Source organism: Phoenix dactylifera, chromosome 12 (assembly GCF_051530095.1).
Source record: "Phoenix dactylifera cultivar Ajwa chromosome 12, Ajwa_hap1_PhDact_Kaust_v1.1, whole genome shotgun sequence".
NCBI classification, from domain to species: Eukaryota; Viridiplantae; Streptophyta; class Magnoliopsida; order Arecales; family Arecaceae; genus Phoenix; species Phoenix dactylifera.
Window position 1 is genome coordinate 2,783,470 of NC_143201.1, and position 17,344 is coordinate 2,800,813.

Consider the following 17,344-nt stretch of genomic DNA (forward strand, 5'->3'; position numbering starts at 1 on the left):
GTAAAATGGGGCTGGCATGTCTAAATTTCATCTGAAAATTTTGTTATATGCTCTGAAATCCGTAAACTATGACTGGATAATTTATAAAATTTATTATATATATATGCATTCTCAGCATGGCTATGATCTGTTCTGTTCTGTTCTGGCCCCGCCAATGGGGATTATACGTTGGACCTATCGACTTGTAATCTGTGAGGAGCCGGTTTTGACACCGCGCCACCGGTGATTAGAATAGTGGTTCCTGGACACCGTTGCCACCGGTGACTAATAATAGTGGTTTCTTGCACTCTGTGCAACCCATGCCACTGGGTTACGTGGCCGTAGCCTATTATATTGAGATTCTGGTATCAGAGTTTTTGAAAAAATGATAATAAGTTTTGAAAACAGTAAAACAATGTTATTTATAATTTATTCTAATCATTATCCTGTATTTTGATCTGATATGCTCTGACCCCACTTTGGGATATTTTGTTGCTTACTGGGCTAGCGTAGCTCATTATTTTATTTTCTCTATTTTTCAGATCCAGGGGCTTGATCGCACGGGATTGGAGATGCGTTAGATTTTTCGATGATTTTTTCAGTTATTGGCATTTTAGTTAGATTAGTTTGGACATTTGAATTATGTTGGCATATGCTATTTTGAAATTTTGTAAGACTGCTTTTGACCAACTTAAATAATTATGTCATCTTTAAACATATGTGATTGCTTTGATATGATCTGCTGCCTTGTACACCTTTGCGGCCCGCCATGCGGGCATGCGGCGTCTGCCGTGCCTCGGGCTCGGGGCGTGACACTACCACCCAAGAGGAGAGAAGAAACCGAGAGGAGAAAATTAAAAGAATCTCCACCCTCCAAGAAGTCCATTTCCAATCCCCCTTTCTTCATGATGGCCCATCTGGATCAAAAGTAATGTAAGGGAAGGAAAACCAAGACCAAATGTGAGATACGGGGCTGAAGTCGGCAGCCCCAGCCGACTTCAGCCCCGATCCTGATATGGGAGGAACCGGAGAGGATTGCCATCCTCTCCGGCTCCTCCGGGGGACCAAAAGGGGCAAGGACGCCGCGGGTATTCCGCGGCGCCCCCCCTAGCCAATCCGCGGCCAATTCACGGCCGCGGATCTCGCCCGACCGCCGCAATTTTCGCGGCGGAGGGCCGTTATGGTGGGGATGATAAAAACCCCACCCTTTCTTCCCTAGGGCACCACCGAACCCCCCTCCTCTCCTCCTTCTCCTCCCTCTTCTTCCTCTGCTCTTGCCTCCCAAGTGGCTTGCGGGCCGCCGGATCCACCACCATCACCACCCGTGCCCTCCCCTGTTTTGGGATCCACTTCCCTTTCGGAAAGCGTCGCCGTCGCCGTCGCCACTGCTTGATCGCCGGATTGAGCAGCCTCGACCGAGATCCCACTGCCTCTGCCACCGCCGGTGATCCTAATCCGTCTACCTGAAGTAGGAATCAAGCGAGAAGATGTAAGTAACTTAATACTTCAAATGTGATTTCTGAATTATTTAATAAACTGATTTTGTTTTGATATATGTTTTGCATTCAGTAAAATGGGTCAGAAATGTTAAATTTTATTTGAAAATCATATTATATGCTCTGAAATCCATGAAATATATTTTTATATTTATATATATGCATTCTCAGCATGGCTATGATCTGTTTTGTTCTGTTCTGGCCCTGCCAATGGGGATTATACGTTGGCCCTGTCGACTTGTATCTGTGAGGAACCGGTTTCGACACCGTACCACCGGTGATTAGAATAGTGGTATTTGGACACCGTACCACCGGTGATTAGAATAGTGGTATTTGGACACCGTACCGCCGGTGCTTAATAATAGTGGTATTTGGACACCGTACCACCGGTGCATAATAATAGTGGTGTTTGGCACCTTGTGCAACCCATGCCACTGGGTTACGTGGCCGTAGCCTATTATGTTGAGATTCTGGTATCAGAGTTTTTAGAAAAATGATAATAAGTTTTGAAAATAGTAAAACAATGTTATTTATGATTTATTTTATTATCCTGTATTTGATCTGATATGCTCTGACCCCACTTTGGGGTATTTTGTTGCTTACTGGGCTAGTGTAGCTCATTATTTTATTTTCTCTATTTTTCAGATCCAGAGGCTTGATCGCACGGGATTGGGGAGTGCGTTAGATTTTCGGATGATTCTTCAGTTATTGGCATTTTAGTTAGTTTAGTTTGGACATTTGAATTATGTTGGCATATGTTATTTTGAAATTTTGTAAGTTCGCTTTTGAACAATTTAAATAATTATGTCATCTTTGAATAGCTGTATCTGCTTTGATATGATCTGCTGCCTTGCACGCCTGTGCGGCCCGCCGTGTGGGCGTGCGGCGTCTGTCGCGCCTCGGGCTCGGGGCGTGACAGATTAGGTGGTATCAGAGCTCAGGTTTCAGATTCTTAGGGATTGTTTTTGAAATAGTCAGATGGAGCTTAAGTTTTAGGATCTTTAGAATTCGTCAGAAAGGTTGAGAGATGGGTAGGAACTAGATAAGAGGATAATGTTCATTTGTTTTGTTAACTATTATGTATTATTCTGTTTAGATGATTTTATAACATTTACATTTTTACTGAATCAGAATGCCGCCTCGCCGTGTCCGTAGCTTAAATCGGATGGTTAGGGGCTCTCGGGGAAGAGCCCCCACTAACCAAGCGGGCGAGGCATCGCATAACTCAGGGCCCCAGGGTCAATCAACTCCAGAAGCCGCCGCCGGAAATCAAACTCGGGTACTCGAACTGATCGAGGAGGTCGTCGGGTTAGTACACCAACAGAGGCAACAACCTCAGCAACCAGTCCAACAGGATGTTGCTCCTCCTGAGCAAAGAAGGAGTATAGCAGAATTCAAAAGAATGGCTCCTTCGGCTTTTAAGGGCACCACTAGTCCTCAAGAGGCCGAAGCTTGGATAGATGAAATGGAGAAAGCCTTCAGGGCAATGGAGTGCACCGATGAAGAGAAGGTCAGATTTGCCACCTATATGCTTCAGGACCGAGCTCATCATTGGTGGATGTCTGTGGAGCGCACATTGGCACCCGAGCAGGAGGCACTTACCTGGCAGAGATTCCGCACAGCCTTCTACTCCAAGTATTTCCCTTCAAGTCGCCTTAGGGAGCTAGAGAGAGAATTTCTAAATCTGTCTCAAGGAACTATGACCGTGGATGAGTATGAGGCAGAGTTTGACAGGTTAGCTCGGTTTGCTCCCACCCTCGTCATAGATGTAGAGTCCCGGATAAGGAGATTTGAAGAAGGATTGAAGCCTCACTTACGTCGGGGTTTGGCCGCAGTGCACTCAACAAACTATGATGACTTGGTAGATAGGGCCAAGAATATGGAAATTGTCTGGAAAGAAACACAAGATTCAAAAGATAGAATACAAAAGAAGAGGAGCAGAGATGATGATACTCATAGTGGACAGAATTCTAGCAGGACAGCAAAATCTCGTAATAGGTCTGGGCAATCAGAAAAGCAGGGATCTTATGGCGAGACTATCCAACAAGAGAAGCCTAAATGTGAAGCATGTGGAGGCGCCCATAAGACAGAACTCTGTAGACGATTGTCCGGCGCTTGTTTCAAATGTGGACAACAGGGTCATAGGATAAAGGAGTGCCCTTATAATCAACAAGTATCACAATCAGATCAGAGACCCCAAGCTACAGGGACCCAACAAGTACAAGCTTATCCTGCTCCGGTTCAGTCGGCTCAGCCTTCTTCTTCTGAGCAGCGGACAGGGGGGAGACCGCGCACACAGGGTCGTATTTACGCACTGACTCAGCAGGATGCTCAGGCATCCAATACTGTGGTGTCAGGTACACTACCGGTTGCTTATGTTTATGCTTATATACTGTTTGATTCTGTTGCTACGCATTCCTTGTGTCATCGATATTTGTGCGAAAATATGACCTACCTTGTGTGCCGTTAGAGTATGATTTGCATGTTAACACCCCTACCGGAAGTGGGAGGATTGGTAATCAGGTCTGCAAGACTTGTCCAGTTCAGATAGTAGGTAGAGACTTGCCTGTTGATTTGATAGTTATAGATATGTATGACTTTGACATAATTCTCGGTATGGACTGGTTAGCGTCACGCTTTACTACCATTAACTATCATGAAAAGCGGGTAAAATTTTAGATCCCTGGAGACACTGAATTTAGCTTCATAGGTAGTTGTACTTATACTTTCCCTTGAGTTCTCTGCTATGCAAATTAAGCAGCTTGTACGTGTGGTTGATAGTAAGGAACAAATGTTGAGGAGGCACACAATTCTTTATGTTAAGATTCAGTGGAGCAATCACTCAAAACGTGAGGCTACGTGGGAACTGGAGAACGAGATGAAAGAAAAATATCCGGGGCCTTTTTGCAAGCTAAGGTATGCTAAATTTCGAGGACGAAATTTTCTTAAGGGGGAGAGAATGTGAGATACGGGGCTGAAGTCGGCAGCCCCAGCCGACTTCAGCCCCGATCCTGATATGGGAGGAACCGGAGAGGATTGCCATCCTCTCCGGCTCCTCCGGGGGACCAAAAGGGGCAAGGACGCCGCGGGTATTCCGCGGCGCCCCCCCTAGCCAATCCGCGGCCAATTCACGGCCGCGGATCTCGCCCGACCGCCGCGATTTTCGCGGCGGAGGGCCGTTATGGTGGGGATGATAAAAACCCCACCCTTTCTTCCCTAGGGCACCACCGAACCCCCCTCCTCTCCTCCTTCTCCTCCCTCTTCTTCCTCTGCTCTTGCCTCCCAAGTGGCTTGCGGGCCGCCGGATCCACCACCATCACCACCCGTGCCCTCCCCTGTTTTGAGATCCACTTCCCTTTCGGAAAGCGTCGCCGTCGCCGTCGCCACTGCTTGATCGCCGGATTGAGCAGCCTCGACCGAGATCCCACTGCCTCTGCCACCGCCGGTGATCCTAATCCGTCTACCTGAAGTAGGAATCAAGCAAGAAGATGTAAGTAACTTAATACTTCAAATGTGATTTCTGAATTATTTAATAAACTGATTTTGTTTTGATATATGTTTTGCATTCAGTAAAATGGGTCAGAAATGTTAAATTTTATTTGAAAATCATATTATATGCTCTGAAATCCATGAAATATATTTTTATATTTATATATATGCATTCTCAGCATGGCTATGATCTGTTTTGTTCTGTTCTGGCCCTGCCAATGGGGATTATACGTTGGCCCTGTCGACTTGTATCTGTGAGGAACCGGTTTCGACACCGTACCACCGGTGATTAGAATAGTGGTATTTGGACACTGTACCACCGGTGATTAGAATAGTGGTATTTGGACACCGTACCGCCGGTGCTTAATAATAGTGGTATTTGGACACCGTACCACCGGTGCATAATAATAGTGGTGTTTGGCACCTTGTGCAACCCATGCCACTGGGTTACGTGGCCGTAGCCTATTATGTTGAGATTCTGGTATCAGAGTTTTTGGAAAAATGATAATAAGTTTTGAAAATAGTAAAACAATGTTATTTATGATTTATTTTATTATCCTGTATTTGATCTGATATGCTCTGACCCCACTTTGGGGTATTTTGTTGCTTACTGGGCTAGTGTAGCTCATTATTTTATTTTCTCTATTTTTCAGATCCAGAGGCTTGATCGCACGGGATTGGGGAGTGCGTTAGATTTTCGGATGATTCTTCAGTTATTGGCATTTTAGTTAGTTTAGTTTGGACATTTGAATTATGTTGGCATATGTTATTTTGAAATTTTGTAAGTTCGCTTTTGAACAATTTAAATAATTATGTCATCTTTAAATAGCTGTATCTGCTTTGATATGATCTGCTGCCTTGCACGCCTGTGCGGCCCGCCGTGTGGGCGTGCGGCGTCTGCCGCGCCTCGGGCTCGGGGCGTGACACCAAAACCAAAAAAGAGAAGGGATGAAAGATAAGAGTGGCTTCAGGCGTGTATCAAGCCAACCAAATTCCTCCTCTCTCTTTCTCTCTCTCTCCACCCAAAACAAAACTATTGTCCCCAACTTTCCAAATTGCCCCTCTGCAGGCCAGGAAACTCTCCACCTCCCTTCCATCAAGGGGGAAGACACGTAGCCAGCTCCTGTTCGCGTTTTATATGGGGCCTTTGTTTCCTTTTGGTCACGGTCAGACGCAAGGAACTTCCCTCTCTCTCTCTCTCTCTGCTTCCTTCGCCTCCTAATCACCGGAGGCCTTCCATTAGCCCGAGGCCTTAGGCGACCGCCCGGTCGCCTAAGGCTCGGGCCGGCCCTGCATACATACATACATGTGCATGTAACGTGCCCACGCCAGATATTAGTTCATATCAACATATGCAATTGAAGAATAATATTATAAAAATTTTGGTTTGGTAACGTGACTTTTCTCTATACTTACGAAGAACTAGTCTTCTACGCCAGTTTGGATGGTGTACAATGGTAATCATTTGGCTAAAATTTTAGAAAATAGCTATTTATAAAATAATTATTTTAGATACCATTGACATTACTTTTATTTTGATATTTCAAAAAATAAAAAATAGCTAATTTTATTTTAAAACTTTTAAAAATCTAAATATGTTTGGATTAGTGAATTATTTTTAAAAATACATGATGATGGTAGGCAAGCCCATAGTAATGTTGGATGAGATGGTGGAGGCCATACTAGTGGCAGCGGCGGCCATTGAGCAGGTGCTGGCGATATTGTGGTAGCAATAATGGTGGTGGGGCCACGACGATGCGGTGGTTGGAAAGATGAGGGTAGTGGTGGTGGTATAGAAGAGACTATGGTGGCGGTAGTAATATGGTGAAGGGGTTGAGATTGGCGGTTATGGTGGTGGTAACAATGACAACAATAGAGATAATGGAGATGATAGCGTTGGCGGTTATGGTGGTGGTAACAATGACAACAATAGAGATAATGGAGATGATAGCGACGATAACAGTAGAAAAAAGTGGTGGTTGCAGCAACAATCAAGGTGGTAGAGACAACGATGATGGTGGTGGTGGTGGTGGCTATGATCCAATGATGGTGGAGACGGCGGCGGCGGGAACAATAATGGTAACGAAGGAAACAATAACACCGGTGGCGGCGACGGTGGTAGAGAAAATAAAACAGTGGCATCCTTAATGGTGGTAACAGATGAGTTTATTATTTTTCAAAAATGGTGAGAATGAGAGTTTCTTAATTTTATTTTTCTAGAAATAATAGTGATAAAATGTTTTGGATGGGCGGCCATCTGTCACGCGCCTGGCTCGTAAAATTGGGTTGGAGTGTGGCAGATGGCCACGGGGTAGATATACCTATATGGATAGAGGAGGGATGAGGGACATGGTTTAGGAGAAGGTTGGACCTTTGAATTGAAGAACTCGTGCTTCCACACCAGAGTAAGGTTGGCTAAAGTTTGCTTTGTTTTCTTTCATAAACTATATAAACAAATGGTTGCCGCCTTTGACGCTTACAATAGCTGGGCCAGCTCAATGAATATGGTCAGGCTCTGTTTTCATCATGACCGAGTCCAGCCAAAGTTATTATAATTTATCAACTTATTTAAATTTTGGCATTCCATATAATCAATAGTATTTCAATTTATAACAATATTATAACTACAAACAGCTTTTTACGTTTTAGAAGTCATTAAGATCCTTTGAGGCAGCTATGTTTTAATACACTTTGGAATACGATCTAAACAAGCCACTCTACTCCACTATGTATCATCAATGTATTGGTGCCTCATGTTAGTTGATACTGTAGATCTATAGTATGTAATTTCTTAGGTATGGAGGCTTCTTTCTGTGTGGGTTGCATCCAAGAAACAACGCATTACCTTGATATTTCTTCAGAAAAGAAACTAGAAAAAAAAAATGCGTTTTTTAATTAGAAGGAGACTTGCAACGAAGTTTTTAGCGCACTCTCTAGAAAAAAATAATTACCTTGGGTGTCATGAAGGAAAAGCATGATTCCTTGAGCTGTTTGATTGAGCTTCCATTGAGAAGAAATTGATAAGCCATATAAGATAACCTACATGGAGGCTTATTTATGCCGATTTGCGCAGTTTGATAGCACCGTACATGCTTTTCAGCCATGTATATTAAAAGTTTCAGCAACATCTGGGAGAGGCAGAGATACACCTGCTTCTAAATAATAACTGGAGACTCAAAACGAGTACACAGAACATGTAATTAACTAAAACCAATTGCACTGCATTCACAGATAGTAGATAATTAACTCAAAGCCCAAATGATCAAAGATTTAAATTTTAAGTGAAACAAAAAAACTAGAAGTTAAGCAGAGTCAAAACTATGAGTTGTTCAAGAGAAATTTCAGAACATCTATGCTACAGAACAACTGAAAATGAAAGGACAAGCAGCGTTTACATCTTTATATGATAGCACTTACAGAATAGATTTATCCTGTATCTGTCACACAAAGAAATCCGAAAAGATCCATCTATAATATTTCGTCCTCATGCTCTGAGTCTCTGACTGTGACGAGTGATCATGATTCCAATAGAACAGAGTGCTTGCTTTTTTGGTATTTTTTGAGGTTTGAAGAAGTGCATGGTGAAGATTTCGAAGTTAATAAGACAACTAAAATGAACAGTCCCAGCACTTTCGTAACAAACTCAAGGGATTCAATGGCAGTCCATCCTGATCACTACACGGGAAAGCAAAAAAAGAAATAATGCTAAAAGTAATTCTCTTTATTAGTATAATATGGCAAACATATCCAAAGTCAAACAAGTACATGAAAACAGGGAGATCATGTTTGCTTATTCAAAGAAACTAGTCCAGAGGACATAACAAGTAGTTCGTGAGCAGTATTCTAGTTGTTGTTGTCCATCCAGAATTGAGCCTGGAGCCAATCCACAGTCTTTTTGTCCAGTTGAAAGGCCTTGGCAAGAACGTCATCAGAGATGGGTGGCTTCGCTCCAAAGACCGCATTGGCTATGGTGATCACACCAGGGTTCTGGCTGCTCAGACCAGCAATGGCAACGGCACCGTTCTTGCCGTTGTTGAATTGGAAGTGGATGAGACCTTGAGGAAATACGAACACATCACCCTCGTGAAGGACCTTGGTGAAGAGCTGGTTGGGGTTGGAAGTAACGAAGCCGACGTAGAGCGTGCCTTCTAGCACTGTGAGGATCTCAGTTCCTCTTGGATGGGTGTGAGGAGGGTTGACACCGTAGGGTGCAAAGTCTAGGCGAGCTAGCGAGATGCCAAGGGTGTTGAGTCCAGGAATTTGGTTCACATTTACTTGGGTCACATTAGACCCAAGCTTGTTTCCCGTGTCACGGGGCTTGTCAAGTCCCCAGAAGAAGAAATCTTCGGCTTTGGCCATCTTCGGGTCCTTGCAGACGAACCCATTCACAAACACTGCAACAATTATAAAAACGATTAAGTACTTGGACAAGATATATGGAAGCTCGTCAGTGCAGGTTGGTTAGTTCTCGATGAACCGTAGCTTATGCATGCATGCATGATTACAAATGTCACAACTCATGAAATTAAATGTTGATCAGGAGGAGTACCATCTGATTCACGATCAGCGACACAGAAGTCTTGGAGTTGACTAGGATCAGAAGCAATGGCATGAGATGAAGCCAGAGCAAGAAGAGCAAGGAAGAGGAAATGGGAACCCATGTATTCTCTCTCTCTAGCTAGCAGAAGGATGGACAAGGGATATGGAGCAAAGTGTTGTGGGAGGAGTTGACATATATAGGGGGAGATTGGGTTGATAAGGCTCGATTTAGTCATCGGACTTCACTAAAAAAAAGAGGAGTAAACCATGTTAGGTAAGTCGCATGCCATGGTTTTCCAATGTTTCTCCATGTGTTTGCTATTGATCAAGTAAAAGTTTGAGGAAGTCTCCGCCCTGATAACGTGGACAGAAAATAAGGACGAAGCCGTCCGGAGAGAGGAAATGGAGGGATATTATAGTGTCAAGTTAACCATCCAAACATAAATAGTGGTTTTTCTTAATCTGCATTATTATATATAATTTCTGATATCAGTCAGCGAGCAGTTGAAGCCACCTAACTGGTTAAAATAGCGAATACGATGACGACACCTTGCTTTCTACCGGAAGCATATTCTATTACAATGGGGTGTTGGTCCCATTCAAGAACCCCATGATGTTTTCAGACAATGCCAAGACTTCCAGATCCCCGTATAGTTTTTTCCCCCTTATAATAAACTGCATTATTCCATTAATTTCATCAAATGAAACAGTTTTTATAATATCAAAATATAAAAGCTTAAGTGTTTTCTTCGAGCGCCGACCAGTTATCACTCCCTTTTCATGATTGCATGTAACATTTACGTGCCATATATCAGTTCATATGCAATGGGAGAATAGTATTACAAAAAGTTTTGGTTTTAGTTACGAAAGCCTTTTATATTAGTTTTGGTTTGGATCTAGTCAATTACTTTTAAAATTGCATGATGATAGTGGCTATGCGATAGTAGTGCGAGAGAAGATAGTGGTGGTTGATGGCGGCAATTAAAAGGATGCTATGATGTTACTATGGTGGCAATGCTAGTGGGACCACTAACAATGTGGTCGTTAGAATACTAATGGTGATGATGGACTGGTAAAGATTGGTATCATCTCCAAGATGGTGTAGGTGTTGAGGTTGGCATTTGCGTCGACCACATGGCACAACCCTATGAGCCCTAAATTGGTGCCCTAAAGATGATGCAAGGCCTAGGATGAACAACTTTTCAAATAATTATATCGAAGTCTTGATTTATTTATAATCTACATGATTTCTATAATTAATCACCAATCAATAAGTTTCATACAGAGCTAGATTAAGTAACATCATAATCCATGCAATATCATATCAATAGATTATAAACATAGTAATTTGTATAAAATATCCACAATTATACAAGCTACATTTATATACAAAACATCCATAATTATGTAGATAATTGTGTTGAGAGATTTTTACCTCTATCGATGACAAACTCAAATTTGCGTACACCAATCTACTCATCAATCTATAAACTGGGGGGCAAAATGGTCTACTTAACACCTTCTTGCCTAGACGATTTCTCACCTTCTACAGCCGCATAACACCGACTCAAGATCCCTAGTTATTGGGAATCGTTGGGTTTGATCCAAATAGATCCTATTGGATGTGACCCACATTTATATGATATCTATTTTTATTTTTTTACAAGATTTTAACATGAGTTTTAAGATAAAACCTCCAATACGGTGCTTATGCTATTTCATTATTTTATTTTCTCATAACTCAAATAGGAGATAATGCCTATACCATCCTGATCACTGGCTCTACATTTGATGGATAAGTTGAAAATTAGGAGAGGCTTCGAGTCTTCTGATTTCTATATATATATGCAAGAGATTCAAAGACTATGGATACGAGAGTCTTTTAGTGAAAGAAAACTAACTGCAGCTCCTTTTGCACTGTAATATTTAATTTTAGATTCCTAACTAATTCCTTTTATGTTATTTTATATTTTAATCATAAAGTTCTTGCTCCCTATATTCAGCTCCATATTTCAATTTTTCTCTTTTGTTTCAATTACAAAATGATCTTTGCCGATCTATTCCACATATTATAATTTACTGATTAGCATTATATTTGAGCTACATCCAACTAAATATCCTACAATACAAACTTTTGAATCTATTTTTTATTATATTTTAATATTTTTAGAAAGCTTAAAATTTTTAAATTAGGAAAACTATTATTTATATTAGTTATGCGGGCATGGTTGTGGTCCACAACTCGTGCAAGTGCAAAGTATCATTGAAAAATAAATTTAAAGGCATCCCATTGTGTGTGAGAGAGAAAGAAAAGAGCAAGATATAGGATATATAAGATCTATACTTTAGCCATTCCTGATCAATTTCAATTTTTAACCCGATTTAATCCACAAGTTTCCAAAAATAGATCAGGTTGGGATCGTGTTGGGTCATAAGTTGTTTCAACCAATTTGCAACCCGAGCAAATTGTTAGAGTAAAGAAGATGATAGAAAATGAAATTGCCCAATCTTTTGCAAAATTTACTATTTTCTAAGGGAGTAGAAAATTTTTTGTTGTGATGGTTATTACATAGAAAATATCTTGGTGTTTTTTGTTGGATTCATTTAATTGGAGCATCTCGTGAGGCAGACAAGTTCTACAGGATCATTTAATTCCATTTTTTGCTTGCCTAGCTCGTGTGCAGCTTGAAAATTGAATTTCTCTTGCTTTTGCACGTGTTACGGCTAGGTATAAACTAAGGCTAGGAAAAGTGTTAAAAGTTTTTCAAGTCAATAAAATAACTAAAACGAGGAGTCGTTCATCAACAATATATATTATTGCTTATGCAAATCGATGGGTATTGTTTGCTTATTCAAATAGAACAGTACAAATAATTGCGTCCAAATTTTCCATCAGGAAGCTTAGCTTGTATGCAGTTTTCTAGTTGTTGTTGTCCATCCAGAATTGGGCCTGGAGCCAGTCCACGGTCTTCTTGTCCAATTGAAAGGCCTTGGCAAGAACAAAATCAGAGATTGGTGGCTTCGCTCCAAAGACTGCATTGGCTATAGTGATCACGCCAGGGTTCTGGCTGCTGAGAGCAGCAATGGCAACAGCATTTGTCTTCCCATAGTTGAATTGGAAATGGATGAGGCCTTGAGGAAATACGAACACATCGCCCTTGTTAAGGACCTTAGTGAAGAGCTGGTTGTTGGGGCTATTAGATGTGACGAAGCCGACATGGAGCGTGCCTTCCAACACCGTAAGGATCTCCGTTCCCCTTGGGTGGATGTGAGGAGGGTTGACTCCATAGGGTGCAAAGTCCAAGCGAGCCAGCGAGATGCCAAGCGTGTTGAGCCCAGGAATCTGGTTCACGTTGACTTGAGTCACGTTAGACCCAAGTTTGTTCCCTGTGTCGCGGGGCTTGTCTAGGCCATAGAAGAAGAAATCTTCGGCTTTGGCAAGCTTTGGGTCCTTGCAAACGAACCCATTTACAAGCACTGCATGAACAATTGCAAGGAAGAGGTAAGTATATACAACGACATATCATAGAAACTCATCATTAGCATCTTTGAAGTTGCGTTGACAGGTAAATTAAGGAAAATTACGCACCATGCATGCTAATTGCATACTTAGTAATTAATAACTAATAAGGTAGATGTTGTAAAGAGGAGTACCATTTGATTTAAGATCAGCAACACAGAAGTCCTGGAGTTGACTAGGATCAGAAGCAATGGCATGAGATGAAGCCAGAGCAAGGAGAGCAAGGAAGAGGAAATGGGCAGCCATCGATTCTCTCTTAATTTCTAGCTAGCAGAAGAATAGCCAAGGGATTTGGAGCAAGGTGTTATGGGAGGAGTTGATATATATATATAGAAGGAGCGTGGGACTAGGCCTTTGATGAGGCTTGATTTAGTCATGCGACTTCGTAAAAGGAAGAAGATCTAGTAAACCATGTTCGATAAATTGCATGCCATGGTTCTCTAATGTTTGTCCATGTGTTTGTTGTTGTCCCAGTAAAGGTTTGACGATGTATCGCTGATGACGTATGCGGTGAGACAATTAGGAAGAAGCAGTCCAGAGAAAGGAAAAGGAGAGATTATAGCTTCAAGTAAACCATCCAGACATAGATCATGGCTTCTCTTACTCCCTATTATTATAATTTTTTAATATCAGTTGCGGTTTCTTTCAACAATATACTTGGAGTTGTTGGAGACTGCCTGAGAGGAATCGACGCCGTCCATGGCAAACGTTTCTCCAACCGTGCTTTTGATCGCATCTCACCGAGAAATCACCAGTTCGTTTACTATGTCAAACAACTGCGTTTTCTCAAAACGAGTAACGATCTGATTGAGGAAGACAATAGATTTTCTAAGGGAGCAGCGGAAGCCACCTAACTAGTTGATCGAAATAGCGAATACGACGACGACACTTTGCAAAAACCCCATGATGTGTTCAGACTATGCCAAGACTTCCAAATCCCGGCCCGTATAGTTTTTTTTCCCCTTATAATAAACTGCATTAGTCCATTAATTACATCAAATGAATCAGTTATTATAATATCAAAATCTAAAAGCTTAGGCGTTTTCTTCCAGCGCCGACCAGTTATCACTCCCTTTTCATGATTGCATGTAACATTTATGTGCCAGATATTAGTTCATATGCATTAGGAGAATAATATTACAAAAAATTTTGGTTTTAGTTGCGTGACTTCTCTCCATGGTTATGAAAGCCTTTTACATTGATTTTGGTAGCGTAAAATGGTTAATCATTTGTCTAAAATTTTAGAAAATGATTATTATGGAATGATTATTTTGGATATATTCATAAGCATCACTTTTATTTTTGCTATTTTCAAAAAAATAATTTTCTTTTTTATTTTCAAATTTTAAAAATATAAAAATGTTTGGTCTAGTCAATTACTTTTAAAATTGCATCATGATAGTCGCTACATGATGGTAGTGCTAGAGAAGATAGTGGTGGTAGTGGCGGCAATTAAAAGAATGCTATGATGTTGCTGTGGTGATAGTGCTAGTGGTGCTGCTAACAATGTGGTTGTTAGAACGATAATGGTGGTGATGGTATAGTAGAGATTGGTGGCATCTTTAAGATGGTGAAGGTGTTGAGGTTTGCAGTTGCGGAAGCGGTTTCGACAACAACCGAGCTCATAATGATGATGGCGACGACAACAACAGTGGTGACGGTGGAATGACGTGGTGGTGGTAGTGATAATTAAGCTCAGCAGTGGTAGTTGTAGTATTGACAGTAGAAAAAATTGTGGAGACATCTGTCACACGTCGAACCCGTCATCTGGGTCGACCATATGATACAGCCATATGAACCTTATAGCAGTGCCCCAACGATGATGCAAATCCTAAGATGAACAATTTATCAAATAATTCTAAAAAAATTAAATCAACATTTAAAAGCCAATTAACTCAACTAATTAAATCCACTACGATCAAATAACCAAATTATTCAATTACAAGATTTTCAAATATTCTTGGGTATCAGAAACTAAACTAACTAACTAATGACTCCATAGATCAACTCCACGTCCGACCCGATTGATATTACGCATCTTGTGACTTTGAAAGAAAAAGGGAAGATATGATGTGAGCTTTACAACCCAATAAGAATCTTCCACGCATGCACACCAGTATGAATATGGAGAATGCTGTTTAGCACATGTAAAGATTCTTGGAAATAGTAAAATTTGCACAGCAACGGACTAACAAATGAATAATGCTTGACATATCTACTGGTTATATTTATGGAGCACACATATAAGCCATACTAGCATACAATTCAAGTTTAATTAAATAGCAATTCAATTACTTGCACATCACCATGAATGAGAGTATCTGACATAGATATCATATATCACCATAATTCTGTGTAAACATATCACATATTATCCAACTAACATTTTTATTTAACAGCAAGTTAGTGAGGTTACTTACCATTATCCGGTTAACAAAGCTCAGATTTCGACAACATTATCGTTATGGTATTGGACTAGTCCCGCCCATGCTCCAGCCTGTGGCAGGTGTCACGCACCGAACCCAGCACCCGGGTCCGGTACGCGACCGGCCGCATGAGCCCTAGAGCAGTGCCCTAAAGATCATGCAAGGCCTATGATTAACAAAAATTCTAATAAATCCACAATTAATCTAGTAATTCAAATAGAGCAGTCCGACATGTCCAAAATAAACAAATTAGTTCATTTACAAGCTCTTCAAATGTTCATCGACATCAAAGAAGGATAAACAACTAACTAACTAATGACTCTGGTGCTCGCACTCTACGCCCATCCCATCCAAAACTATGCATCCTGCAACTCTGGTAAAGAAAAAGAAGAAAAGGGGGTGAGCTTTACAGCCCAGTAAGAATCCCTACACATCCATACCAACACAATAATAATATGAATTTGAAAGCCACGACAAATCGATGCACATTTCATGAAATCATAAACCGGCTATCAAAAGGCTCGAATAATCAATATAAGTATGTACGTCAAATATCAATGAAAGTCCAACTACGCAAGAATGATATAGCATACGATAGCTCATAAATCTTCATTAATGTTTTCAATGCTTTTTCTTTCCATTCTATATTAACTTGATCCGGATCAATTATCTTTCCGACTTTGGGCTACATCCCGGTCACGTTTCCGGCCCGTGACGGGGCAATCGATAGTATCACATTTCCAGCCTGTGATGGGGCAATCGATAGTATCACATTTCCAGCCTGTGGCGGGGCAATCGATAGTATCACATTTCCAGCCTGTGACGGGGCAATCGATAGTATCACATTTCCAGCCTGTGACGGGGCAATCGATAGTATCACATTTCCAGCCTGTGACGGGGCAATCGATGGTATCACATTTCCAGCCTGTGACGGGGCAATCGATAATATCACATTTCCAGCCTGTGATGGGGCAATCAATAATAACGAGATAAGCCCAAAGTCCCTGTTCATTTAATCAATTCACAAACACACATCCATTCCCTTTTCCACTTTATTTCCGGCCTAGACTAACCATGGTCACGTTTCCGGCCCGTGACAGGGCAATCGCTATAACATGGTTAGTCCATACCACCACATCCATAAATTCAATTATGCAGGTATAAGTTATACACATACAAGCATCCATCACACTACCAACCACAAGCCAACACGATCAAAATATAATTAAATATAAAACTATTTTGCTTTGTCTGGATCATAGCATATCAAACATATATAGTGCAAAAATATGTATATCATATAGGATTGGCGTACAAGGATTCTTACTGAAATTGTAAACAGACTCAAACACAGATCTGGATTACAACCTACGAGCTGGGGTGCTGAGTCCCCTGATCAAAACCTCCTGGCACCGCTGACTCTTCTCCTACAACATCAATTATAAATCACAAACTAAATTATTTAATATTAAAATATTCTGAACTATAATTCTCATCTGTTATGGGGTCCATCATCAGGTCCCCAAACATCTCAATCCTCCCAGATCTAGGGCAGTCGGGATAGCCCGACTCCCATCTTGTACCACCGGCCTACGTCGTCGCCAGCCGTGGCCGCTGCCACGCCGGCGATGATGGCCGGTCCCGATAAAGAGACCAACAGAATGGATGATTCCTCTCTCTTCATGGTTGGGAATACATCTTCCCTTCCCCATTTCTTGGCCCAAGGGCAGCAGCCGCCACCTGCCCAATCCTCGGCCACCATTGGTCGAACCATCGCCGGCCACCCCTACTGCAGTCACCGGCGATGGTGGCCGGCCAAGAGAAAGAGAGAAGAAGAAGTCTCTTCCTCTTCTTCTTCTTTTCCTTCTCCTCTTATTATTATTATTATTATATTC

General features: G+C 41.5%; 3 protein-coding genes across 5 annotated transcripts; 1 reads left to right on the forward strand and 2 right to left on the reverse strand.

Moving 5' to 3' along the window:
* Nucleotides 1–945: 945 nt before the first annotated feature.
* Nucleotides 946–5,898, forward strand: LOC149751506 (uncharacterized). 3 transcript variants are annotated; one of them, XM_089926755.1, is made up of 3 exons: nucleotides 946–1,468; nucleotides 2,121–3,832; nucleotides 5,618–5,898. In XM_089926755.1, the coding sequence occupies exons 2-3, from the start codon at nucleotides 2,608–2,610 to the stop codon at nucleotides 5,629–5,631; spliced, it is 1,239 nt and encodes a 412-aa protein (XP_089782881.1). In that variant the 5' UTR covers nucleotides 946–1,468; nucleotides 2,121–2,607; the 3' UTR covers nucleotides 5,632–5,898. The 3 variants fall into 3 exon arrangements, with proteins under 3 accessions (XP_089782881.1, XP_089782882.1, XP_089782883.1); XM_089926756.1 differs by having other exon boundaries at nucleotides 2,607–3,832; XM_089926757.1 differs by having other exon boundaries at nucleotides 946–1,423.
* Nucleotides 5,899–8,664: 2,766 nt separating this feature from the next.
* Nucleotides 8,665–9,691, reverse strand: LOC149751507 (putative germin-like protein 2-1). The gene is made up of 2 exons (XM_089926636.1): nucleotides 9,514–9,691; nucleotides 8,665–9,358 (listed from the first exon to the last, which is right to left on the reverse strand). Exons 1-2 carry the CDS (start codon nucleotides 9,623–9,625, stop codon nucleotides 8,808–8,810), a joined length of 663 nt encoding a protein of 220 aa, XP_089782762.1. The 5' UTR covers nucleotides 9,626–9,691; the 3' UTR covers nucleotides 8,665–8,807.
* A 1,274-nt stretch (nucleotides 9,692–10,965) lies between these two features.
* On the reverse strand, nucleotides 10,966–13,315 carry LOC120112034 (putative germin-like protein 2-1). The gene is made up of 2 exons (XM_039130621.3): nucleotides 13,158–13,315; nucleotides 10,966–12,980 (listed from the first exon to the last, which is right to left on the reverse strand). Exons 1-2 carry the CDS (start codon nucleotides 13,267–13,269, stop codon nucleotides 12,424–12,426), a joined length of 669 nt encoding a protein of 222 aa, XP_038986549.3. The 5' UTR covers nucleotides 13,270–13,315; the 3' UTR covers nucleotides 10,966–12,423.
* Nucleotides 13,316–17,344: the final 4,029 nt, after the last annotated feature.

Coding starts and splice junctions, on each gene's coding strand:
- LOC149751506 (XM_089926755.1), top strand. CDS start 2,608: ATGCCGCCTCGCCGTGTCCGTAGCTTAAATCGGATGGTTAGGGGCTCT.
- LOC149751507 (XM_089926636.1), bottom strand. CDS start 9,625: ATGGGTTCCCATTTCCTCTTCCTTGCTCTTCTTGCTCTGGCTTCATCT. Junction 9,359..9,513: donor CGCTGATCGTGAATCAGATG/GTACTCCTCCTG, acceptor TAATTGTTGCAG/TGTTTGTGAATGGGTTCGTC.
- LOC120112034 (XM_039130621.3), bottom strand. CDS start 13,269: ATGGCTGCCCATTTCCTCTTCCTTGCTCTCCTTGCTCTGGCTTCATCT. Junction 12,981..13,157: donor TGCTGATCTTAAATCAAATG/GTACTCCTCTTT, acceptor TTGTTCATGCAG/TGCTTGTAAATGGGTTCGTT.